The sequence below is a fragment of the Periophthalmus magnuspinnatus genome, chromosome 17 (assembly GCF_009829125.3).
Source record: "Periophthalmus magnuspinnatus isolate fPerMag1 chromosome 17, fPerMag1.2.pri, whole genome shotgun sequence".
Taxonomy (NCBI): Eukaryota; Metazoa; Chordata; class Actinopteri; order Gobiiformes; family Gobiidae; genus Periophthalmus; species Periophthalmus magnuspinnatus.
The window spans coordinates 23,908,326-23,934,346 of NC_047142.1; the positions used below are offsets into that span (position 1 = coordinate 23,908,326).

The 26,021-nt window shown below is 37.5% G+C and overlaps 7 protein-coding genes across 9 annotated transcripts in view; 4 read left to right on the forward strand and 3 right to left on the reverse strand.

Annotated features, from left to right (window-relative positions):
* Nucleotides 1–25,905, reverse strand: part of dhrs1 (dehydrogenase/reductase (SDR family) member 1) — a 142,757-nt gene extending 116,852 nt beyond the window's left edge. The window contains exons 1-9 of one of the 2 annotated variants that reach the window (XM_055228299.1): nt 25,842–25,902; nt 25,446–25,597; nt 24,972–25,115; nt 23,581–23,660; nt 22,888–23,020; nt 22,661–22,804; nt 22,508–22,577; nt 22,349–22,429; nt 22,111–22,258 (exon numbers count right to left, since the gene is read on the reverse strand). In XM_055228299.1, the coding sequence (XP_055084274.1) occupies nt 22,122–22,258; nt 22,349–22,429; nt 22,508–22,577; nt 22,661–22,804; nt 22,888–23,020; nt 23,581–23,660; nt 24,972–25,115; nt 25,446–25,589 (933 nt within the window). In that variant the 5' untranslated portion in view covers nt 25,590–25,597; nt 25,842–25,902 and the 3' untranslated portion in view covers nt 22,111–22,121. Of the gene's footprint in view, nt 1–21,920; nt 22,259–22,348; nt 22,430–22,507; nt 22,578–22,660; nt 22,805–22,887; nt 23,021–23,580; nt 23,661–24,971; nt 25,116–25,445; nt 25,598–25,841 lie in introns of those variants that run through there. The other variant, XM_033982753.2, reaches the window with a different exon arrangement.
* ap1g2 (adaptor related protein complex 1 subunit gamma 2) lies at nt 299–7,778 on the forward strand. Its single transcript, XM_033982750.2, has 22 exons — nt 299–445; nt 942–1,150; nt 2,170–2,294; nt 2,397–2,538; nt 2,607–2,703; nt 2,773–2,849; nt 2,923–3,018; nt 3,100–3,180; nt 3,301–3,399; nt 3,833–3,888; nt 4,228–4,341; nt 4,450–4,590; nt 4,905–4,959; nt 5,437–5,559; nt 5,646–5,735; nt 5,834–5,961; nt 6,071–6,175; nt 6,242–6,386; nt 6,473–6,620; nt 6,813–6,964; nt 7,041–7,139; nt 7,210–7,778. Exons 2-22 carry the CDS (start codon nt 950–952, stop codon nt 7,303–7,305), a joined length of 2,370 nt encoding a protein of 789 aa, XP_033838641.1. The 5' UTR covers nt 299–445; nt 942–949; the 3' UTR covers nt 7,306–7,778.
* nedd8l (NEDD8 ubiquitin like modifier, like) lies at nt 7,855–9,118 on the reverse strand. Its single transcript, XM_033982756.2, has 4 exons — nt 8,969–9,118; nt 8,636–8,683; nt 8,480–8,562; nt 7,855–8,412 (listed from the first exon to the last, which is right to left on the reverse strand). The coding sequence occupies exons 1-4, from the start codon at nt 8,984–8,986 to the stop codon at nt 8,298–8,300; spliced, it is 264 nt and encodes an 87-aa protein (XP_033838647.1). The 5' UTR covers nt 8,987–9,118; the 3' UTR covers nt 7,855–8,297.
* Nucleotides 9,426–11,525, forward strand: zp3f.2 (zona pellucida glycoprotein 3f, tandem duplicate 2). Its single transcript, XM_033981938.2, has 9 exons — nt 9,426–9,610; nt 9,684–9,868; nt 9,943–10,046; nt 10,163–10,254; nt 10,324–10,504; nt 10,595–10,700; nt 10,761–10,849; nt 11,235–11,326; nt 11,392–11,525. Exons 1-9 carry the CDS (start codon nt 9,547–9,549, stop codon nt 11,499–11,501), a joined length of 1,023 nt encoding a protein of 340 aa, XP_033837829.1. The 5' UTR covers nt 9,426–9,546; the 3' UTR covers nt 11,502–11,525.
* On the forward strand, nt 12,193–14,008 carry LOC117384787 (zona pellucida sperm-binding protein 3-like). Of its 2 annotated transcripts, none has more exons than XM_033981939.2 (9): nt 12,193–12,330; nt 12,411–12,577; nt 12,643–12,743; nt 12,821–12,909; nt 13,060–13,240; nt 13,325–13,430; nt 13,497–13,582; nt 13,662–13,753; nt 13,822–14,008. In XM_033981939.2, exons 1-9 carry the CDS (start codon nt 12,267–12,269, stop codon nt 13,875–13,877), a joined length of 942 nt encoding a protein of 313 aa, XP_033837830.1. In that variant the 5' UTR covers nt 12,193–12,266; the 3' UTR covers nt 13,878–14,008. The 2 variants fall into 2 exon arrangements, with proteins under 2 accessions (XP_033837830.1, XP_055084273.1); XM_055228298.1 differs by having other exon boundaries at nt 12,194–12,336.
* Nucleotides 15,239–17,147, forward strand: LOC117385467 (RING finger protein 212B-like). Its single transcript, XM_055228255.1, has 12 exons — nt 15,239–15,338; nt 15,411–15,463; nt 15,549–15,623; nt 15,689–15,795; nt 15,862–15,964; nt 16,040–16,068; nt 16,104–16,180; nt 16,272–16,296; nt 16,376–16,430; nt 16,810–16,867; nt 16,932–16,962; nt 17,046–17,147. The coding sequence occupies exons 1-12, from the start codon at nt 15,239–15,241 to the stop codon at nt 17,113–17,115; spliced, it is 783 nt and encodes a 260-aa protein (XP_055084230.1). The 3' UTR covers nt 17,116–17,147.
* Nucleotides 17,343–21,177, reverse strand: homeza (homeobox and leucine zipper encoding a). The gene is made up of 3 exons (XM_033982751.2): nt 20,776–21,177; nt 20,166–20,224; nt 17,343–19,906 (listed from the first exon to the last, which is right to left on the reverse strand). Exon 3 carries the CDS (start codon nt 19,877–19,879, stop codon nt 17,990–17,992), a length of 1,890 nt encoding a protein of 629 aa, XP_033838642.1. The 5' UTR covers nt 19,880–19,906; nt 20,166–20,224; nt 20,776–21,177; the 3' UTR covers nt 17,343–17,989.
* Nucleotides 25,906–26,021: the final 116 nt, after the last annotated feature.

Below are 26,021 nucleotides of genomic sequence, written 5' to 3' on the forward strand. Positions count from 1 at the left end.
AAATGCACCTTAGTGCAAGCAGTGAACATACGTAAGTGGGTCTATCATGGTAATGTAATTCATTGGAGACTACAGATGTAGGCCTACTCGACATTCAGTCAGCATTTTATATTTGACTTTTTACTAGTCATTTCATGACTTGCTAACTTTAATTTTTAACAATTGTGTGAATAGAAATAATTTCCAGATGCTGAGATCTGGTTGTGAGTATTTATAATTTGAAATTTAGCAATTCTATTAATACTATCTTCATAATAGTAATGCAACAGTAAAACGACAATGGCAGTGTCTTGTTTTGAAGCTGCGTCCGGAAGTGGCGCACTCGTGTTGTTGACTTGACCAGATCCTAACTCCGTGCCCAGCCAACAGTGAACTGCCGAGTATCTGATGGTACTCGGTAAAACGCGTTCACTTTTCCATAGACCAGAGTTTGCACAGCTGTGAGGTATGTTGTTATGTATACATGTGATTTACAAAGTACCACATTTCGTTTGTGTTGTTTTGGTATTCAATGTTTAGCTTAAAAGCAGGCCACTCTCCTCCAAAGCAGGCTTGACAGCATCTACAAGGTTAGCCCAGTCCAGTCAGTGGGCTAGCCGCTCTCTGGATGTGGTGTGACCTGCTAAGATATGTGGTCATGCTTTGTTTTAGTTTTTTGACAGCTTATGACCAACTGTCAGTAATGATTTAAAACATTTAAAGTCGGATGGTATTTACTTTTTATCAAAACATTTTGTATAAGTAAATGATACAATGTAGGCTATAGGTCATATCACCAAATAATGATATTTGCAAATATAGTACATTTAAATGTATAGTTGTTACAGTGACAATAAAGCATTGTTTTGTTATTACTGCTGCATTAGATACAGCTATCATCCAGGAAGTGAAATACCTGTAACATACAAACTTTGTTAATATATTGATTGCATGTTACACAGACTGCAGCATGTCCCCATCAGTCCCCCTGCAGGAGATGATTCGGGCTATCCGGTCAGCCCGGACACAGTGCGAGGAGCGGGGGGTCATCCAGAGGGAGTGTGCTGCTATTCGGGCGCAGTTCAGACAGGCGGACAATGAGGGTCGATCACACAATCTGGCCAAACTACTCTATGTGCACATGCTGGGCTACCCAGCTCACTTTGGTCAGGTGAGGGGATTTAGCTAATGCATGTCATGGGTTTGCCTGATGATTGGGCAGCTGGGGACAATGCCAAAAATCTCACTGTCACGCAACTAAGAACCACTTAAGATAAAATAATGGTTTTCCAAGTACCACCAGCTCCAAACCTATATCATCTATATGAGGCCTAAATTAGGAGTAAACCACGTCTAAAATGAGACTAAGCCAAAAAATGTATATATGGTATATACAGTTTTAAATTATGATTAACCCAATGGAGGACAAAAATGTTAATAGAGTTTTCTCACAATAAAACCAATACTTAAACTGCAAAGGGTCCCCATGCACCACCAGTGGTACATGTACCACAGTCTGAGAAACACTGGTCTATATTGATAAGATATGATATATAGCTGTAGGTGGTAACATAAATGTCTATATCTATAAGCTGTCCTATGCTACCATAGAAATTTGATCTCATGTCATATTATTTTACTTATTTTATTTGATCTTTATTAAAGACACAATTGAGGATGCATGACCCATAGTATTAATACTGTAAATACAATGTCAATAAGTATTAGAGTATAATAAAAAGCACAAAAAGTCTTTAGTCTCTGATGACATAAAGGCAAGAGTTCTATAAAGGCAAGAGTAGCAGTGACGCTATAGTTTTGAGGTGAATTTCACTGAGCTCATGTCAGGACAAACCAGAGTCTGTACAATGACATTTGGTGATTACATGTGAATTCATAAAAAGAAGCATGCAACGCAGCAGGACTGTGTCTAGTTACCTTCAGCAGCAGTCTCGTAGAGTCATTACAGCACCGTTATTCCTTAGCTGTTATTCCTTACAATATCAACTCTTATCTACTGCACTAAGCTAGGGTTAATGTGTGCGCATAAAGTCAATGGTGTGTGCATGTAGAAACTAGGCCACTGAGCTAAGAGTCAAACCCCTGCTGCCACAAAGTAGAAAAGGTCCTCAAGGCCATGTTTGTATCGGTGTAATTATCTTAAAACGCTGAAAAGACTTTTGTTACTAGATGGAGTGCGTCCGTATGATTGCCAGCCCTCGCTACAGTGAGAAGCGCGTGGGATACTTGGGAGCTATGATGCTACTGGATGAAAAGCAAGACGCTAGCCTCCTCATCACCAACTCTATTAAAAAGTAGGATATTGCTAATGTGTATATCTAATATATCTTTTATCCCTCTGCCACAATATTTCACTGAAATGTGTAGTTATGCCAGAGATCTTTATGTGTTTGCAGTGATCTTTCCCACAGTAGCCAGTTTGTGCAGTCTCTGGCCTTGTGCACTCTGGCCTGTATGGGCTCAGCTGAGATGTGTAGAGATCTAGCACCAGAGATTGATAAACTGCTTCGGTCCTCAAACTCCTACATTAAGAAAAAGGTACATTTCTAATTTTAAATTAACTATTAATAGTGCACCCATTTATCTTGCCTTTATCTTGCCTTTAGGCTGCACTTTGTGCGGTTCATATTGTAAGAAAAGTTAACGAACTTGGAGAACTTTTTGCTCCTGCTGCTCGCTCCCTTCTCTCTGAGAAGAACCATGGTGAGAAGTCGCAGCATTATGTTTGTAAATGGACTAAATTATACAGGTAGTTAAATGTGTTCTGTCTAGGGGTGCTGCATGGAGCTGTGGTGCTCATCACAGAACTGTGTGAGCGCAGTCCAGAAACACTGGAGCGATTCAGAAAGGTACAGGAATTATTTCATTACATTCCACTGTGTCTAATGTGTTAATGATATGTGTTAATTATACTATTGTCAGTCGGTGCCAGAGCTGGTCCATATTATGAAGGGCCTAGTGCTCTCAGGTTATTCCCCAGAACATGATGTTGCGGGAATCAGTGATCCCTTTTTACAGGTCAGTCTCATTTAAAATTCAGCCTTAGTATTACCTACAGGACATATTTGCCAAAACTCAAATGCACCTCCTCATTGCCAGGTCCGCATCCTGAGACTGCTAAGAATTTTGGGACACAATAACGAAGTAGCCAGTGATGCTATGAACGATTTACTAGCCCAGGTAAACCCATTTTCAAGGAGTTTCCTGGCCCAAGATGCCCATACTAAAGCATGTAAAGAACAAACTTTATTGTTTTTAAGTCCTTATATGTGAAGAAGTTATCTCTTTCTTTATTTACAGGTGGCGACCAATACAGATAGCACAAAGACTGCTGGCAACGCTGTATTGTATGAGACTGTTCTTACTGTGTTGGATATCAAATCAGAAAGCGGCCTTAGGGTGAGATACAAGGATGTTGTACACATTTTAAAGGGAGGGTATGTTGAGTTTTTATTTCAAACTTCATGTTCATGAACCCTCTATATCCCCACACAGAGAGATCATGCGCATGACCATCATATCAAATATTGCTTTTACTGATAACAATTGCAATGTTGATTTACTTTGGGTTACAAAAACATGAAAATGATGGCCAAGTTATTTATGATGTAATTTCATGTTTTGGTACTTAAAATTCTTCAAAAAAACTAATAGGGTCTGAGTTTTCACATGAGGAATGGCTTCTCCATATATTGAAAGTGAATTTGATTGGATGTGGTTAAAGGACTGGCAACCAATGTTCACTTGTGACTGTAGCTCCTTTTATAAAGAGTGCAGGTTACATACTCTCCCTTTAATTTTCAATAATGCTTATGCTATGTTGTCTCCCCAGGTTCTGGCTGTAAATATACTTGGACGATTTCTACTTAACAATGACAGAAATATACGGTCAGCTGTAGCTTTTTATGCTTTTTCTCCTGGTGTGTTTGTTTTGCCAAATTGAGATCACAACTTGGTTTTAATAATATTCTATTCAACTGACTGGACTCGCCTGTCTGGTTTTACCGGCAGGTTCAGGTCTCTAACTGTGGCTGTATGACTGGTTTTACTGCACTGAGACCTAGAAAGTCAGATAACATCTCTACAGAAGCTAGATATTCGAGTAGAAGTCATGTACTTAAGGGGTTTTGTAGATATTAATTTCACTGGGGTATTTACATTATGTAAGCCAATGGAATTAATACAAGTATGTTTTGTTTATTTACATTTTTGATTGGCTCTGCTCAGATACATAGCTATGACATCTCTTCAAAAGATAGTTGGGACAGATCACATTGCAGTCCAACGTCACAGAGGAACCATAGTGGACTGTCTAAAAGATCCCGATGCCTCTGTCAAACGGTAAATGTTTTCTCTAGTTTTGTTGCACTACACAGACAGCCCTTGTTTGGCTGATGCAGTGTTCATTTATGTACATATTTATAAACTAACAATAACCTTCTAATGTAGTCGTGCACTAGAGCTGTCTTTGGCCCTGGTTTCTGCCTCCAACATTCGCTCCATGATGAAGGAGCTTCTCAACTTCCTTTCCACCTGTCCATTAGAGCTCAGGGCTCAAGCAGCCAGTGGCATTTTTGCTGCAGCTGAAAGGTAAGCAATAAAGGCTTAAAAATGTGTGTTCCACCTTCTAGCAATCAAATTTAGTAAATGAGCTTTCAGTGCAGCAGTGTTCATTAATACACACACTACTTCTATTGTTCTAACAGACTATAAGACTACATGTCTTTGCCTGCCTCCACTCTGAATGATATCTTTTGATGTCTTTTGATGAATGATGTATTTTACTGTCAGCACAACAACAACACTTTTTAGTATTTCCTGCACACACTATGGCTTTATGTAGCCATTTGGCAAAAAAAAAAAAAAAAAAAGGAAAACACAAATGCGTTTTTCTTGTTTGCCAGATATTCACCTTCTCAGCGGTGGCACATTGACACCATTCTGCATGTTCTTACCACGGTAAATGCACTCTTACTCACTTATTATTACTATTATCATTATTAAAATGTTGTGCCAGCTAGTCTCACTTTTAATTTGTTTTTATGTGGCACATTTTTGTTTAAAATTCTGACCAGGCTTCCATCTCAGTTATGCACTCTATTGTGTTGTGATGCCATGTGAACTCAACCTTTTCATGGGTTTCAGGAAAAGGATTTGTTCCTGATTTGAAGGATTTGTCATGGCAACTGTCCTCTGTTGTTAGCAATAATGCAGTTCAAATCTAAATATTATATCTTCTGATGAGGAAAGGACCTTACAAAATCTTTCAAATCAGGAAGGAATTATTTAAATAGAAATCTTCTTATATTTGTAGCACAAATGATGTATACACTGAAAGTTAGGTCATTCAATTTAAAGAAAAATATGGACCTCTTAGATTCCGAGCAACGATCGGCATGGTTTTTAAGATTCTATTTGTAATACCCACTCTGACAGGCAGGGGGTGATGTAAGAGATGAAACCGTTCCAAACTTGATCCAGCTTATCACTACAGCATCAGAACTGCACTGTTACACTGTGCACAAACTGTACAGGGCTCTGCTGCAGGACATCTCCCAGGTGTGTGAGTTCTACTATAGTATTACTGACTATTACATTTTTGGTGTTTGCACTCATTTGCTGTGTGTGTGTTTCTTTTTTAACAGCAACCCCTGGTCCAGGTGGCTTGCTGGTGCATAGGAGAGTATGGTGACCTTCTATTAAAAGGAGACTGTCAAGAAATTGAACCAGTGCAGGTATAAATGTAATTAGTCATTTGTCAGCATTCAGCAATGTTATCACTGAAATGTTTATTTTGAATTTTTTGCCTCATATTTTTAATACTTTGCAAAAGGTAAATGAAAATGATGTCCTAGATGCTCTGGAAACCGTTCTACAGTCCCACATGTCATCTCCTACCACAAGAGGTTTTGCCCTAACAGCTACAATGAAACTCAGTACACGCATCACAGAGAACGTTGAGTAAGAACTATTCATTACATTTGTATGTTCATATATAACTCAGGATTTTAGAGGGTGCTTCTTATTGCTATAAAATATTTAACATTGTGTTGTTCTTTCTTTTTACCAGTCGGATCAGAAGCATTGTCAGTATCTATGGTAGCTGTATAGATTTGGAGCTCCAGCAGAGAGCAGTTGAATATAATGCATTGTTCAAAAAATACGACCACATGAGGTACAAAAGCATTACCTATCTTTAATTGAAGAACACAAAACTCTTTACATTTTTACGCTGTTATAGGGCAGCAGTGTTAGAGAGGATGCCCATAATGGAGAAAAACTCAACTGGTCAGACTAATGGAGAGACAACAGGCGAGCTTGTCAAAGAAGTTCAGCCAGTAAAAGTCATTCAGGGTCAACCACCAACTCAGCCTCCTGCTAGTCAAGTGTGTAGAGATTACGATATATTTGGTTGATGCTTTAATACAAGTATATGTGGTTTACTTATTTTGAATATAATATTGTGTTGTAGGTGTGTGACCTCTTGGATTTGTTGGGTGACTCTAATGATAGTGGGAAGCCAAGTTCTTCTTCTGCCCAGTCCTCTAACAACACCAGCAGTCCAGGGGGAGACCTACTGGATTTACTGGGGGGATTAGACCTCATGCCACCCACACCAGGTCAGTGCTGATATAATCTAGAAACAGGACCAAACCAGGTCTACCGTCAGGATAACACTGGGCTCAAACCAGAACCCAACAAGGGCAAATGTGAACGTCACACTCTAAAGGAGTCTGAAGTCTCATAATTTTAGTTCTTATTTTCAGGAATATTACATAATACATAAGCATGATATTTTGTGTTTCTTGTAGTGCCCACAATACCGGTATATGAGAAGAATGGTGTAAATTTGACACTAAGTTGTCAAAAACAGTCAGAAACAAGCCTGATTGTTACACTGACAGCCTCCAATTCCACTGACGCCGACATCACTACCTTCACTCTTCAGGCAGCAGTGCCCAAGGTTTGTCCCTCACCCTCAAATCACCAATCCAGTCCTTTACCAATCTGGGACTTGTTTTTTCAAACTCTGTTTTTAGAGTGTACAGTTACTTATGAAGGCTCCCAGTGGCGACCACCTTCCTGCTTGTGGCACAGTTAAGGTCACACAAGTGGTGGTGCTCAATAATCCTAACAAGGTAAAGTGCGGTGCAAGTTACATGTTGTATTTCTTATAGCTTGCTAACATTTTGGATTTACAATTTTCAGGTGAACCTAAAGATGAGGATACGGGTGTCCTTTACAAGCCAAGGAGTTGCTTTTCAGGATACAGTCCAGGTTGATTCTTTACCTGAGTGCAGGTAGTCAGACCCTACACAAAGCACAGCTAACACTCCATGATGAAACTGTATTTGATGTCACAGATGTAAAATTTTATAAAATAACAGATGCTGCTGTTCCACACCTGCATAAAAGCTCTGTTTATCTGTGTGTGACTTGAAAATATTTAAGTATTTTTACTTACAACATAAAACAAGACACTATTAATTTATAGAACAAAAACACTTGTATTTTATACTTTTTATGCATGTATCAAATGCCACTCAGATAGGATCAATCACTATTTACTATTGTGATGCTTGGAGTTTTGCTAAGAAAGTGACTTATACAATATACATAATCACTTGTTTTAATTTTCTTGTGCCTTTCAAGTAGAATTCTTGTGCCGACAATGGAATTTTACAAAGCTTATTAACTTCTACCACAAAGGGTTTCTTTATTACCTCAATTATAGTTTACTGATAACTCTTCCGAATTGTTTTAAATGCTGTTTAAATAAATATAAAGTATTTTATGTGGGACATGACAGGGTAAAGAACTTTTCTGTTTTAGTAAAGAAACCATTTACATCAGTCGAGAATGTTCCATTTTTATTATTCACAGAAGTTGCTGACATAGCTCAAAAATAATTTTGTCCAATCTACATACTAGTGTACATTATTTTGAACCCAGGGGCAATGTGTTACTAGCGTAGATCGATTGTTGTTTTCTAATAAACTTCCCGTTTTGACTTAAATGTGTTGGTTTTAAATGTGTTAATTGAAAGAGACTTTTTCCAACTCAACCATTTATTCACGAGCAAAAGCACAGTTTTCTTAGATTTGTTCTGCATGTTGCCTTCCTGCATGACTGTTTCAAATTAAGAATGTAGGTTACAAAAAATGTATAAAGAATTAGTATGTCCATGTTTATGGGTGACATTGTATGGTTTTGGACCAGGAGTGCATCATTTCCAGATCTTTGTGTTGCAAAATGACTTGCAATGTACAGGCTTTTTTGCTAGTGAAGACAGTAACTCAGGACATAGATGTGGGTAAGCAAGGCCTGTACACTCCTCCCCTCAATGCCAACACGAGATGGAGCACCGAGCCACCTTGGATCTTATAGTCTGCCGCGGTCTTTTCATCGTTCCTAAAGACAAACAATGTTAAAATTATCACACATTTGTTAAGTAAGCAAATACTATTACCGTGCATACATCTGTTTTCCACTGTAAATGAGTCTTTGTTGTTGAGGTGGGATTCCTTCCTTTTCCTCCACCCTTTCTTTAATTCGTTCCACCTAAATAAAATAAATCCAAAAATCACACTTTTCTGCTTATAGTAAAATAAAGTATACATTCACACGTCCCGACCTTATCTGTTGGCTCTATGTCAATCTCAATTTCCTTTCCAGTGAGAGTCTGAAACACACACATAATCATGTTGTCAGGTCAGTGAGACACCCCACTATACCGCTCCCCAATACGAACAAGAAGGTAAGCTTCTACAAAACCGAGTGGATATTGGTGAATATGAGTTACTCAAGACATTAGAGAAAATCTTGAAAAACAAAAATGAGGCGTTCAGAATTGTAGAATATGAAGTCATGTTTTGATCGACCATTGTTAGCAAGCAAATTACTGTACACACGATAACCAAAGACATGCCTCGTGTATGGAGAAAGGGTAACCAAGATACTCACTTACCTTAACTTTAATTAACATCTTGAATTAAGTCTATAGGTTCTAAAAGCATATAAATGTGTGATAACAAAACAGTGGATGATCTGCTTGGCCGGTTGAGTTCACTTCCTGTGCAGCTCAAACAATATTCCCGCCCGAAGCGAAGCCGTCAAACAAAAGTTCCGCCTAACTCGCTTACCCAATTTTTGGTAACGTATTTATTTTATATTATGATATCTTTTATACCTATATATTTCTACCTGCATATCAAACAGAGAAAATGTTATCCATAAAAGAATAATATTCCAACCATTCGTATTAAAAAAAAAATCAAACTTTTTTTCTTGAGAAACAGTGTTTTTATGTCAAGTAAAAACAAACAAACAAAAACAGTTTTATATATTTTAATTTAATCATATGCACAAGTTACAAAAGTTAAATAACTGGCTGAACTTGCAGTGGCTGTGTTTGTTTGACACAGATGTGGTAGCGGCACTTATCATTAATTCAAAGAAGAGGAAGAAGACACAGATGTGGATCATTAACCTAATGAGACATAAGTTTTCTTGAATGTCATTTGGCAAGTGTGAATTCTCCAAGTCATGGTGACTGTACTTCATTTAGGTGTTATACTAGCTGTTCTTTCAGCGGCACTGACTAAAGAAGGTATTTTTTTGCATGTTGAAATGGGTGCTTGCTTAATATTTGAAGTGCAGCACAAACTGTCTTCTGTTTTCAGATATCAAAGTATCCTGCTTAAAAGACTCAGTGAGCATTGCATGGAGAATCCAAGCTAGTTTGGTGCCATATGCAGCACGCATTTTTCTTGGAAACTGCAAACCATCACATTTTGATGTTTTGCCCACTGGAGAAGGAGACGTGCTCTTTAATTATCAATTTGATCAGTGCAGATTTAAAAAGCGGGTAATCTAAAAGTGTTTAGGGTTAAGTACATTATAGACCACTAACCTGGCACTAAACCTATATTTTTCTTCAAGATGAAAGGGAAATACATTATATTTGAAAATGAACTCGCCTTCAGGCCACAACCAAGGACAAAACCTGCAGCTTTTGTGCTTACCATAAAGTGTGTAGCTAAAAGGTATCATGCAGCTTGGCTTAAGTATTTTTTGGATCTTATCCTTTTTTTGTTGTTGTGAAAACATTTCATGGAAAAACCGATGTTTGTGCTTGACATTTTCTATGTGTATCTCTTAGACCTGACCATTGGGTTCCTCAGTTCCTAAATCCTGGAGCAGGTTCCTCTGAAGCTCGAGGAGGCCTGGTTTTCCACATGGCTCTTCTAAATGGTGAGCTGCCTGAGACAGGAAAAAAAACACACTAACATACTTTTTTTTTTTTTTTTTTTTTTTTTGCAGCTGAACTAAAGGGTATTGCAGAAAGTAATATTATCCCTCTTGGCTCCTTCATGCCAATATGGGCTGCAGTGGATCAAAAGTCCCATCAGCCTTTACTTCTACTTATGGAGGAGTGTATTGCAGCAACAACTCCAAAGCTTTATCGTGATAGCCAAGTGTACCCCCTCATTACTAAGCAAGGGTAGGAAATGCCCTCTCAAATTTTTTTAAAATCCATTTTTCACGTATATCACTTATAGACCTATTCTTTGAACTTTGCTAACCTCTTTAGATGTCTTGTGGACAGTCTAGAGGGAAACTCCGTCTTCCTTCCTCGATATCACTCATCTTCAATCATCTTATATCTTCAGTCGTTCAGATTTGGATTGGGAAAAGAGGTAGTCAATAGGACAAAATTGAAGTTTTCAAATTGTTAACTAACTTATGTTTTCACACAGTTGTACATACATTGTAAATTGGTTGTTTGGGACCCAGACCATTTGGATAGGACAAAGAAGGCCTGCCATTATTCTAAAAAGAGTGGAAGGTAATGCTGCATTATGAAATTATGATCTGATCTGAAACAGTGTCATTTTGGTCATGTCATGATTCATTGCATTTCATTTTACTGCAGCTCTATGCTCAAACATTTTTCCTCCGTGTGAGTGGTGGGTCAATTTGAGATCCATTTGAGATTAAATCGTGAAATGATTTTCACAATTCACGAGTCTAAATCACAATTTTGAACAACCTAACCCTTTGTGTGATCAGTGAATAATTAAACCACTACTGGCAACATTTATCACAATGTAACTAGTCACAATTGACAGAATTTTCTTTTTTTTTTCATATTTATCATTGATTTAATTAGATTATTTTATTATGGTTCTCATCTATTCTGAGATCTGCTGGTAATGTCTCCTTTCTTTTAGCTGGGAGCTCTTAGACAGTCCGGAAAAGAGTTCAATCTGTAGTTGCTGTGCTTCAAACTGCATGACAAGATCCAGGAGACACATTGATAGTGGTAATTGAGATTTCTGATTCTTTTGTTTTTCTTTTTGCTTATGTAATTGCTGTCTCTTGTTTCAGAATCTGAAGGCCTCAGTTACCGCTCCGTTGTAGGACCAGTAATTATAGTTGACCAATCGGGCCAAGAAGCACAAGACACAAAGACTGGATCCATCTCTACTGTTGTATGACAGTGAATTAAAGATGTTGATAAAGTCCAATATGCCCACAAAAGTTGTAAAATGGTCAGAACTTGTGAGATCCAAATGATTTTTCAAACAATTTCTGTATAACCCTCCCTTCAATTCTTATTAAATGATTAACAGAGGCTACTATAAAAATGAACGGTTGACATGTAAAATGAATTTCAATTTTTATAAAAAATAAATAAATAAAAAAATGCCTTTCAACATTGATTTCATGAAAATAAAGTAAATATCAGTAGCCCCAATGTATTCCTTCATAGTTTGAATTCTGTTCCAAACCATATGGATTTATGTCTATTACCTCAAAATGATCTTTTAAGAAATGACCATCTCCATCCGGATTAAAATTTGAATATGTAACCTTATGTATTACAAAGCACCATGGATATACTGTATGACATTTTGCATGATGTAAATGAACCTATGTTTCTGATCTATGATTATGTTTTGTGTAATTCTATACTCTTTTGGAATGAATATAATTATAATATACAATATATATATATATATATATATATATATATATGTGTGTGTATATATATATATGTGTGTGTGTGTGTATATATATATATATATATATATATATATATAACAAACCTAAATGTTTCCTTCTAACTTTCTCAAGTTGTAATCTGTGAAGCTGTCTTGCACCTGGGTTGGATGGCATACAACAGGTGAAGAAGCTGTGCTTGATTAGATTTTGCTGCAGTGAAAAAAGGCAGTGGAACCATTGACACTTGTCCAGTCACAATGGCTACCTTTTGTCAGTTTTCCTTTTTTATAGCTTTTGGCACTCTTGTTTCAGTGTATGCAGGTAACAGTAAGTCAACCATTTAAATCACTCTTTGGACAGTAGATACAATGTAGTATAACCAAATACTGTTTATTTTAAAGAGATGAAACTGGACTGTCAGCAGGATTTTGTTTCATTGGTATGGACAGAGACCAGACCACAAGTAGATACCTCACTGTATCGCCTGGGTAACTGTTTTCCCACCAGCGTAATGGCCACTCAGGCAATTTTTAAAGTCGAGCTTAATGCTTGTAAATTCAGGCGAATGGTAGGTAGGCCTAGTCTGTGTGTGAAGAAGTATAATTTTATACTTTTAACAATTTCTGTTCTTAGGTCACTGGAGATCTTCTGCAATATAACAATAATCTTACATATGTGTCATCTGAGTCACAGTTTCTTCCCTTCAGTCACCCGGTTACATGTGTTTATCAAAGGTAAGGACTGTTGGGTTTAAATGAATGTTCCTCAAGATGTGCTATTTTGACTCCGCTTAATCTTATCTATTGTGCAGGCCGAAGGACTGGTACCCTATGATCTATAATCCTTTTTTTGAGACATATGGCCAAGGAGAACTTCTTTTCCATGCTAAATTCATGAACAGTAGGTGTCTTAAGATTTGAGCATGAATGCACCTTTCGTCTTTATGGTTGTGACTTGCATAAGAAAAGCATAGTTTAAGTTTATGGAGGATGTAACAGTCACTAGATAAACTGAACTGATTCAAATGTGTGCTATTAATCCTTTTTCTAGATGATTTCACAGGGCCAGCTGAGTCCTTCAGTTTTCCTTTAGGCTCTCTTATCCCAATTATGGCAAGTGTGCAGCAGGCATCTCACCAGCCATTGCAGATCTTTATAGAAGAATGTGTTGCTGCCACCACACCACAACTATTACCAAATGGTGATAAATACACAATAATAACCAATAAAGGGTACTGATATGCTTGGCTATAATCAATACTAGACTCAATAGCAACTCCTTTTACAGGAAAATTACTTCCAGTATTTATTTGCAGATGTCTTGTGGACAGTAAAGTCTCACGCTCAAGATTTTTACCACGCCAAAAATCATCACAAATCCACGCATTACTCCAAGCTTTCAGGTTTTCAACTGGGGAACAGGTGAAATACAATAATATTGTTTTGTGTCATTGTTGCTTTACTAATTTAGTAGTTTGTATCTGATAGGTATACCTTCATTGCACATTTGTGGCATGGGATCCTGTTGGAGTTGATAAGACAAAAAAGGCCTGCAACTATATCCAAGGCCATGGGTAACTATTTGGTACTATGTCAGATAAAGCAGTACTGAGTGGGCAATACACTGTGATAGATGTCTTGAACTCATTGTAGGTGGGAACTGGTAGACAACCCCTCATATAGCAGTGTCTGTGACTGCTGTGAATCAAGTTGCAATGCAAGGAGGAGGAGAAGTACTTCATACGGTATATATAAAACTACATTATTTCTAACTTTACAACTTCAATTGTTTTTTAATTCATTTATTTTGCAGGAAATCATGAAATGGTTCATGAAGCAGTGCTTGGACCAATCACAATTACTGACTGAAGTCTTAATTTACCATTTTACTATTCATTTACAACAGTACGCCTTCATTAACCAACACCCTCTCTGATCCAGAGACTTTTCTAAGACAACTCCAGAAATGCATTATTTTATTAAAAAACTGAAAAGTTCCAGTATTTCTTTCATGTTATTTACTTTGTACAAAGGCCACTGTGGTCAATGACTTTGTTTCTTAGAACAGTATGACATCTTGCTCCTGCCTGGGACACCTAGTTTTTACCATTTGCATTAATAATTCAAGTAGTGTAGGTCTACTACCTCCCTCAGAGATTTCCAGGTTAAACAAAGTAAAAAATCCACTAAAATGGTGGAAGGAATGAAGGTTGCATAGGCTAAAAAAAAGTGGTGAACCAGAAAAGTCCAGGAGCCTAGACCAGGGCTATACTTTATCAAGGAGAAAAGTGTTTAAGTTAGAAAGTTGTTAGCTACAGACCGAGTACGCATTTACAAATTAAGAACTTTTGATTTTATTGGGCACGCCACAAAAATGAATGATTATTGCTGTAGAACTGCTATTTGTCCGGCTGTGTGTATTCATATTAGAAAGTCAAGAGAAATGGGGGAACAGTTTTCACTTGTGTTGGCAAGAGGAGTTTGGTGTATTACGCAAATCACAAGGTCAAAACAAGACGCAACCACAGGCCCAGAGCAACACGGAACTACAACATCCTCAAGGAAATCGCAATTAACTTCAAAAGTTAAGATTACATGAGGGGTAATGTCTGATTTTTATCTACTGAACGTGTTTCTTTGACCAAGTTAGTTTGTTTTTAAGATTTTCTCAAAGTGGCGTTTTTCTTTCTTTGCTAGTTGCTAGTAACAAACGTTTGGCTAATCCATTAGAAGAAGCTTCTTGTTATTAGGCTATATTTATATTAAAATGTACAGTGTTTCTACATTAAAAAACTCCCTCACACCCGGTTTGGGGTGGGGGTTATGATAAAAGTGTATACTTTTATATGCACAGCATGTTTATAGCACCTCTTTCACTATAATCTGACACACGTGTTTACCAAATGTGTATATAGTCTAAGGTGTGTACTACCTAAATCCACGAAGGTCCTTCGTGAGCTCTATAGTCTGCAACTCTGTATTTTTTTTTTTTTTTAAATATAGTTCTGTTCATTTTCAAACGATGTTCTCCATTTCGCTAAATGGGGACATCTGGTTATCCTAATTTAAATGAAAGGCAAGTCAATAATTACTTGGTAACCAAAGTTAACATATTGTATTCATTTTGACCAATTTGAAAAATGCATTTAATGCTAAATTATTTTCCATATTATATGTCTATGATGCTGCAATGCATCTGTGATGCTGTGGATCTGTTATAGGAAAACTAAATGGACTGGTTTCACTGCAACCAGTGTTTTACAAGATCTGCATCAAAGTATGCTGTTTCCAGCTGTGGTCACATCTGTTGTGAAAAATGCATTACATCAAGTAAGAAACCTTGCTCCATAATCCCAAATGTTTTTAACCTTTAAAATTCATAAATTGTGTCTTCTTGCACAGAACAATGTGGTGTTTGCAGATCCATGTGCAGTTTTCTACCTATTACAGATGAGGTGAATTTAACTTGAATGTAGATGATGATGATATAATAATAAATATTATATTAGCCTAATTAATACCCATGGCGTAACTGTTTAGATGAAGCCACAGGAAAAAGTATTTTTCAAGGACCCTGTAAAGCTCATCCAAACTCGCCAAGAACACATATCACAGGTTAGTACTTAAGTCACTCTAATAATGGAGAAATGGGACACTCATTCGAAGTATTTTGTATTCAGATAGCAAGTTTTCAAAGAACACAAATGGAGAGAGTAGCGATACACTTCAAACGCAAAGCTGCAGAGCTAGAGATACGTGTGAAGGAAGTCACTGAGCATTGCTGCAGGTGACGTCGCTATTTGTGGAAAATATTTAATTGTGTGTTTTTTGAAAATATTTTTTTTCTTAATAGACAACTGACTGACCTCAAAAGAGAAAATGCTGTCCTGAAAAAGCAACTTTCTGAATTGCAAAGGGAAACAGCAGAACTCAAAAAGCCACTTTCACAGAGAAGGGTAAATGACTGAATGTAAAATTAATGTAAAAGGTGCCCCAAGAATTCTCAAGTTTATCTAGTATCCTTACTGTAGGTCTCCCCTGGACAGTTTCACACAGATGGGTGAGACAAAATACATTTCTAAAACATGTTTTTAGGAAGCCATGTTTGACCATTTTTATTTTTATTTTTAGCAATCAAAGGGTGTCACTTCCTGTGGCTGTCACATCTCCAGGTAAATTTCTGTAGTTTAAAAATATTTGTACCCCCCATTGCAGTTGGCAGATTGACATTTATTTCCTTCATGTTTTTGCTTCTGCTCATAGTGACTCCTCGGTTAAGAACAATGAGGTACTTGATGCTTTTTATTAACATGAATTATTTCTTAACTGATCATGACTGTTAACTGGTTTGATTTCTTCTCTCTCAGTCAAATAAGTTCAGAGTCACAGGGATGGGCCAGAGAAAGAGGTGTAGGAATTACGGTAAGCTCCATATACACCTTTTCGGCATAGTAAATTGATATGAACACCTTGATATTGCAGCCTATGTACCAGTTATTTGTGACTCGAAAAAGTTAAACTGTGTTGAGGCTAAAGCATGTTCCAAGTTGAGTCACCAGTTACTGTGAAGTGCTTACATGCTGTTTTTTTTTTTTTTTAATAATACAAATAGTGTGGCGTTGTCTCTATGTTGAACATTGAAAGCAAATGGCAAACAATTGACTGATTGCATTCCAGGCAACTGGATATCAGTTATTTCTCACTTGAATGTTATGAGTTCCAACCTCAGACTTCCAATTAAAATAACTAACAATTAGTTTATAGTATATATGTCAACGGACTAACCATTTTTGTATGTCAGACTCCTGGATCGGCAACCCCCATTTCCAGCCATAGCTCTCTTCAGGACCATGGACACAGTAAGAGGACATTGTCATATATCTTTTTTATTTTATTTTTTTCTGAAAATCATGTTTTTTACAGGAACTCCAACATCTTTCAGTACCCCTATAAGGTGAATTAAATTGACTTTTGTTTTAAAAGATACATTTACTTCAGTTGAGAACATTAAGTCTTAGAATTCTGTGCATTTTTCAGAACTCAGACGCCTCAGGTTTTTCAGTTCCAGTTTTTAAGTGGATTATCAGTACAGTCACCTAGACACTGATAACATTATTACAAATCTGACATAATTTATTGTAATGAGCTGAAGTTGTTTGCCATTTTTAAGACAACTGTTTTTATGTTGACTACAAAATATCTCACCTATACTAGGCAATAAATGAAAACAAACTTCTCACCAGTGACATTTTTTACACAGATAGCCTTGAACAGGAACATTAATGCCAAAAAGGGCTCTCCCACTTGAATCCATTATTCATTCTTCCCATAGACTTGAAATTGAAATGTGTTTAATTTAAACAATAAAAAATATACAGTGTGAACAGATTTTTTTGTGTTGTGGATACAAAATGAGGAAGACAAACCAAACAATCTGGTGTCAAATAGGCTTGGAAAGTTTTTCAAATAAAAAATACTAAATTGAGCAAATGAAAATACAATAAACAAAAACAATACAGTTGAAACTACAGCAGTGTAACACATGCACAGGAACTGATACTATGCTTGTTATTTTCTCAATACATAATTAGCAGCAGGCTCTCAAAGTGCAAGATATCAATTTAAAGTCAAGTGTGCTTTCACTAATAGATGTATTGAATAGAGCTAATGCTGATACCCATGGCTAATGCATAACTATTAATAAAAATGCTTTACATGTTGACATCCATGTTCGAATGCGCAATGCCTTACATTATTTTGCTACATCATACAACTATGTAACTGATAATCTAAAAATATAATGAACCAGTGTAAAAACAGTTTTGACAAAAAATATATATATAAAATCAAGTATCTGAGGGGGGGGGCTTATAATAGAATTAGGCCTGCATTGGGAAGACTAGAAATGTGCCTTTCTTAAGGCAATACACACACAATGTAAGACTTCACAGTGGCGTGTTTTGTTAATTGTTCAAAAATGTTTAGTTGGTGTCCATGGCAACAGTTTGGTCTAATGAATCCTGAGCTGCAAACCAGTCTCGGACCTGCTGGTAGCTCATTTTTGACTTCTTGCAAAGTGAGTCAAGATCTTTTTCTTGTAATAAGCCTGTTGTATGATAATAGGTTACCAAGGGCTGGATATCAGGGGATACAGATTTTTGTTTGCGGCTGCCCCCAATCCGTGGTGAGGAACCATTATTTACAACATTCTGCTGGGAACTAATTTCAGCTAATAATTGGTCTCGTACTCCCTTTACCCAACGTAGCTGGCCATTTTTTACAGCATATCGTGTATCCCCAAACCACTGAATTACATCAGCACGGGGTAAACCTGTCAGTTTAACCAGCTCAGTATAATCTTCACTTTTGGGCCACTGACAGCGTAAAAAGTATTGCTTCAACATGTCCAACTGTTCCTTAGTCTTGCGTGGTCGCCCAGCAGGAGTGAGGCTGGGGGACGTAGCAGCCATTGAGACATTCATAAGTGTTTGTGAAGGGCTGGCTTTAGTTGAGTGGACTGACTTCTTTGATGTGGTGATGCCATTTGAAAGTCGTTTGACCGGTGAGAATGTTGGCAGTGGACTGCCAGAGGCGGGAGATTTGGGAGAGGATTTTAAATTGCTTGGTTCTTGTAAGACATCTGTCTCAGTCTTGCATTGCTTGGTGAGTTGCAAAGGCTGTTCCTGTTCATCTTTAATACAGTCTTCACTATCTCTTGAAAGCTCTTCTGAATCATACACTTCTGGCCTGTCCCTAAAGGATTCCAAGCTATGGGACAAAAAATTTTGAAAGAAATCTGAATTGCTTTGAGGTTCCTCATGATCATTGCCATCAGTTGCCTCATGATGCTTTTGGGAAACAAATTGTAGATTTTGAGTAATTTTATCAGATTTCAAACCAGCAGCAGAGTTGTGAGAAAAGCCCTGTGCAGCCGCCAAACTTCCTCGACCAACTCTAAGCTGGTAGCGGCTGTCACTGAACCATTTACGTATGTCATTACGACTCAGCCCAGTTTCCTCTTGCAGACGTCTTAATTCGCCCTCTGATGGCCAGTTCTCTCTTAGAAAGCTCTTGCGAAGGGCTGCAAGCTGAGATTTTGATTTTCTGTAACGGCTGTGACGATTTTGTTGAGAATGTGTCTCTATAATGTTGAGGGTGGAGTCTGACTGAGGTTCTTGCTTATCTGCTGGTAAACGATAATAGTATGAATCTTGTGGGGGTGGAAGACTGGAGCTGAAACAGGGAGCAGTATGTTTTGCTGGTTTATAGGAATCTGGTGACTCACATCGTGATTTCTTTTTTGGGGTAGCAAGTAATGATGACTCCTCCACGGTGTCCTCAACATCAACAGTGTCATTGTAATTCTTCTCCTTGTTAGTCATCTCTAGCTCTCTCTCGTGCGTTGAAGATGACTCATAAAGTTCAGGTACAGACAGTTTTCGCCGTGTTTCTTCAATTTCTTCAGAAGACCAGCTGATGCCATATTTAATTCTTTGTACCATGAACCACACTTTCACTTTATCCAGTGGCAGGACACAAACCTTGGCTAAAACGTTGACCTCATGAGATGACGGGTATGGAAATAAATTAAAGGCCTGGACCAGTTCTGGAATAGAGTCAAGTTCACTGGTCTGATCAGACTGCGTCCAAACCAACTTTAATCCTTCAGACACAAGTGGCAGACACACAACGGAATTAGTATTAGTGGTGAAACTAGCCATAGTATTTTTCTCGCAGCTACTTTTATTATGAGAATCACGTTTTGCTTTGTCATTCCCTTCAAAGTTACATCCCATCCCTTTGGTTTTTAAAGGGGATTTCAGATCCACCGGTTGTGCAGCATTGTCCTTTATTTCACTGTAGAGTTCCATCTAGGATATCGATGGTTGTTGTTTAACCTAGAGAAAAAAAATGTTTAGCATCTTTGGTTAAATTAGCAGTTATAGGTGAGTGTTGTGCTATACATTTATGTTCTTGTGTTCTTATATTCTTATGTTCAAAGCTCCCTGCCCCCTGATTGTGAATCCCAACAAAACTACTGGTCCAGAGCTCCCCTCCCCCAGTGTTGTGGCTGACTTTTGTTGTGTGAGTGTGGGGGATTGGTCGTAAATGGGAGGGGGTATGATGTTTGAAACTCATTGCAATCAAGTTTCTCACCCTTTCTCCGATGGGCTCGAGATCTCCAATACTTCAGTCCAAAAATGAATATCCAGAAACTGCAACAGAAAGTGAAGTAAAAATGTACCAACATGTAATAATCTTCAAATCCAGGTTAGGCTGCACTATAAAACAATAAGTGCATGGGATTAACCGGGACTCAACAGGTGTTATTTAATTTTACTTATAGGGATATCAACCATATTGTATAGACGTACTGTAAATATAACCAAGAGGGAAATGACTCTAACCACAAATTTATTAAAATGGCGTAATCACACCACAAGCCTCTGATATTAAACTCGTGTTTCATTAGGCCTAAGTGACGTGGAGTCAAAGACAAGCGGTGAACACTGAAGCAAAGGCTCTTTCCATATTATCAACTGAGCCTTTGTTCAACTTTTTCATAAACATTGCGCCGTATCATTGTCATCAGCAGACGCTGTCGTATAGTTAAACGTGGTACAATACATTTAAATCATATCCCAATTATATTGCTGTGGTCAGAAACAAAAGCAGATACACCCATGGCGTACTAACTAAAACGCTTTTCTGCACAGGCGCACTTCGTCCCTGACAGAGCTACACAGAAAAGTAAAAATAAACTTACCCACACAGACCCCTGTCTTGGTTGAAAGAAAGCCAGGCTGGTACAAAAGCAGATCCGCTATTCCATACTCTGACTTCGGAGACGACGTTTGAGGGAACACAACGGAAACAATACCGTCTGACCGTATGTTTGACCCTTGCCTGTAATTAGTAGGCTACTTCAGCGGATTATGTTTGAGATACAAACATACAAGTTAGTCGCCTTCCTGAAGAGTTGAGTAATAGGCCGCTTCCTGTCACAAAAGGCACGAACACCCCGAATGACTGGATACAGCTCTGTTTATGACAATAGTTTGGACACTTCGGCCGGTCCGTGGTTGCTTTTGTTCTTTTAACTCAAGTGTTTCCTCCCGTCCGGTCAGATCGTGGCGAGGCGGGGCTGAGGACCAGGAAACCCAAAAAATCCAGATGACTCAACTTTGTGGGTGTTGCCCGTCTGGGGAAAGCAGATCACAGATTGGTTCATGGAGGTGCCTGTAAATGTTCAATCCCCACGGGGAAGCCGCCTCTTCAAATAGCCGAGGCCCGTTTGCTCACAAAACATGATGGGACCATAAAGGAACAGAAAATTACCCCAAAGTTAGTGGATGTTTTTCCAAGACCAAGCATTTATAATTCATGTGAAGCTTTAGATCTATGGGCCAAAATATCAGGGCCAAACACCAGCCTAAGATTTTTTGCATGTAAAAAGTTAATTTACCAGAGATTTTGTACAACCTTCCTAATAATATTTAACCTCCTAAAACCCGAGCTCTTGCATGACATCCTTTATTAATTTCTCTTTGTTATTTTGGCTGATTGGGACCTGTTGAGTGTAAAAACAAAGAATTATCTTTTTACATTATGTAGTTTCTGAGAAAAGTGATAAAACGAATGTCCTCATATGTGGACATTTTAATCATTTTGATAAAATATTTGAATAATGATTTGCAAAAACTATTTATTAAGTGCCTGAACACAGCAACATTTGTCCTGAATGTAAAAACAAAATGAGAAACAACAATTGTGCCTCTTGGAACAATGTGCAAAGCTGCTGACAGGAGCAGGAAGATATATGCTTTTACAAAAACAAAAAAAACAAAAAATCTTAACATTTTAAACTCTTCAAAATATGTATGTATGTTGTTCTTCTAACATAGGATAAACTTCTTTTTCAGCAATTATTTATATCAGGTGAAGCTACTTCATTTTAACACGGTGCAAATCAATAATCACAGTATGCCTATATGCGCTACAATTTTGGAACTTTCATAGAAAACTTCATTCAATGATAGAGAATAGTATGAGCTGACAAACACAAAAAAGTGTGAGGGTCAATCTAGTGTTACATGAGTAGATGAACTGAACTCAGAAGCGACTACTGGCCAAAGCCAACACAAAGCGTGGCAGTCTTATAAAAGATGGAACCACAGGTGAGAGCCATGACAGGTAAGGAGACTGTGCCAGGAGGAATTTTAGGGAGGTGTAATCAGTCACACTGCGCCCTGAAATTAGGAGGTAGAAATACAAAAAAATATAAATAAAAAATAACATTTGTCCTAAATGTGGTAGATTAAATATTAATCCAAAATTACCATCAATATCTTTGATTCCATATCTCCGTGCAAGGTCAGAAGTCATGAGAATTTTGCCAGTTAAGGACATCAGATTTTTATCTTGTATGAAGAAAATAAAATGACATTAAATATAGTGAGTATTGATGATTTTATGGATACATATATTTTTCACCATACCTTTTACCAAGTTGACGATACATTTCCCACTCAATTCAGTAGTTTCCCCATTGACAAACACATCTTTTATCTATGTGTCCAAAAATGCAGAAGGGGGCAATTAAAAAACACAACTCAAGTGAATGAATTTAAGTTTTTTTTAATGTTGCCCACCTTTGGATCAACACCCTGTGGTACACTTTTCTCCAATACAAACTGTGAGATCATTTCTGTTTGCACTGGTCCCGGCCAGAGGCTCACAGAAGCTACTCCTCGTTTTCTGAGCTCAAAGGCCATGTCAGCTGCCAGTCTGTCACACTTTTAAGAAACCCCCAAAAATATTTATTTTATGTACAAATAATAATTTTCAAACAAAAGCCAGATTAATTAAATAAACCTACCGCAGCTTTACCGACTCCATATGCAACATTAAAGAGATAGCGCAGCCCACCCATAGATGAAATGGTGACTATCAAACCATTCCCTTGAGCAACCATTAAACGTGAGGCAAAGACAGAGAAGATATAGTGCCCTCTGTAATGGAAACAACAAATCTGGTAATATTAGTGAATGTCTTTAAGGTAAAATACAATATTTTGCATAAAAATAAATAAGTAGGCCTATGCATCAGTTGTGGACTTAAAGAGACAATATGTAACATGCATTTTGATTCAAAATTTCATAAACATGACCTATCTGTGTCTCCAGATACAAGATAGACATGTTCAAATCAAATACTGATTTTGTGATAATAATTGTGATAAGAGATTGTCCAATATGTTTTTTTTTTTTCATGGCCGATAATGATGCCAATTGTTTACAGTCAATGGTCAGTAAGCTCTACTGATATTTTTTGACTGATATATATAGCCATTTTGATTATTTTTCCCAAATTATGTAATTCAAATTTACTACAAACTCACCTACAGCCCTTTTACCATAAATCAGTGAAACAGCTGTGTGGTCAGGTTTTGTGCAATTATCTCTTCGGTCTAAAGTATTAAAATAAAGCTTTGTGTATACTGTACACTTTAGGCCCCAAGTCGGCCAAAACAAAATATCAGCCTTTGCTGGAGATTTAATGGGCTACTCACCTGAGACCTGTGTTGTTGATCGTATCCCACATACTTGGATCAGTTTCCCAAAACGGTCTTCCCATATTATCAAAAATAGCCTAGTAAATCATTTAAGGTATTCACATTAGGTTTGATAACCATGGGCCCGCTCCAATTTTTAAGTTGCATTATATATTTGTGTGTGTGTGTGTGTGTGTGTGTATATATACGTGCTGTGAAAAAGTAGGGTTAGGGTTAGGCTTACAGATTTCTTACTTTTTCTGCACCTTTATCACTCTTAGCCATTTCAGATCAGGCTAATTAAATATTAGACAAAGATAACTCACAAGTAAACAGTTTTAAGTGCTGATTTTATTTGTTAAAAGGGAAAAAAAATCTATCTGAACCTACATGTGAAAAAGTAATTGCCCCCTAAACCTAATAACTGGTTGAACCACCCTTAGCAGCAACAACTACCGTCAAGCATTTGTGATGACTGGCAATGAGTCTTTCACATCTCTGAAGTAATTTTGGCCCACTTTTTGCAGAATTGTTTTAAATCAGCCTCATTGGAGGGTTTCCGAGCATGAACTGCATTTTTGAGGTCATGCCACAGCATCTCTATTGGGTTCAAGTCTGGATTTTGACTAGCCCACTCCAAAACCCTCATTTTGCTTTTTTTTAAGCCATTCAGAAGTCAACTTGCTAGTGTGCTCTGGATCATTGTCCTGCTGCAGAACCCAAGTGTGCATCAGTTTGAGGTCACAGACTGTTGGTAGAACTGTCACAAATTTGTTGGTAGAGAGCAGAGTTCATGGTTCCTTCAATCACAGCAAGTCGTCCAGGTCCATCTCAATGATCCTGGGGATCATTGAGATGTTTTTTGGCAAAAGTGAAACAAGTCTTTATGTTCTTTTTTGTCAGCAGTAGCTTTTCACCTTTGAACTCTGCCTGGCAGCAATCAGGCCTGGGTGTGGTTATGACACTTAAGTCAGCTTTCCACAATAATATGATTAATTTCATTCTTTCTCTATTCTTTATTTGCCAGGGACCATGTACAAATTCTTTAGTCTTACAAAAGAAAAGATGATTTGTACCAGATTTAGCTACTGCTAATTTCCATTAGTAGTCCCAGGGCTGAGGAACACAAAAAATCACGTAATCACAGTTACGTCATCATTTAACCAGGGGTAGCAGTTACTTTTTCACTCAGGAGATTTGGATAGTATTTTTCTCTTAACAAATAAAATCACTCAATCAAATTTTATGTTTACTTGGGTTATCTTTGTTTAATATTTAAATTTGTTTGATGATCTGAAACAGTTAAGTGAGACACACATGCAAAAAAGTAAGAAACCGGGAAGGGTGCAAATACTTTTTCACAGCACTGAATGTATGCATTTATATATTTACATATTTATATTGTCTACCTGAACTCCTGCATAGGCATTATTAACCAGAATGTCCAGTCTGCCATGTTGTTCACGTTTAATTTGTTCAAAGAGTTCTTCAATATCTTGGTCTTTTGTAGAGTCACATTTAACTGGCACACAGTTGCCACCTCGTTCTTTAACCTTTATAATATAAACATATAAAACAGGTTAGAAGGATATTGTCACTATATTGTTAAAATGTATACAGACAAACTGCAACCAGATCGCAGGATGTTTGCTGATCTTAAACTCAGCATATAGGCTAACTTTAGTAAATTACACACATGCATAATAAATGTGTAACAATGTTTTAACACAAAACTGCCTTTAAGAACAAGAAAATCATTATAAAAACAAGGCTTCTAAATTATGAACTAGGCTACTTCAGTATGACAGTGCCCAACACTGAACTCTGGTGTAACCTACTACATGCCCTTTTACCTGGAAGCAAGCAGAAAGGAGGACTTTTACCTCAGCAGCGGTTTCATTTAGAGTCTTCTCGCAGCGCCCGGTAATGTAGACAGTGGCTCCGGCTTCAGATAGCTGCAGGGCAATACCTTTGCCAATACCTCTGGAGGCACCCGTCACCACACAAACCCATCCGGATAGTGACATTTTGAAGTCTCAGCCAAGGAAATCAAAAGTTAAATCACATTGGGCATGCGGTGTTTTAAGTGTTACAAAACAAAAGCATCCTATTAAACATAATCAATATTCAGCCAAAATGTAGCCTAATCATACAGAAGCGGAGTTAAAGTTATTTCTTTACAAATGCAGTATTTCGTTTTTTTTTAAAAGGGGCTTCTCAAACATCCGATTTGCTCAAATAATTGAGTTGGTCATAAAGGTAACAGAGAATCGACGTACCTGCAGATTTCTCTGTTACAACGTCACTGGTGCTGCCAGTCCTCGGTGAGACAGTTAGGAGTTTATGCCTAGATTTTTTTCTAACCCCTCTCGCGAGAAAAGGCGAGATTTTTTATTTTTATTTTTTTAAACAAATGACGTTGTCTAAGTGCAAGCTGTGATGCTGGCTCATGGATCTAT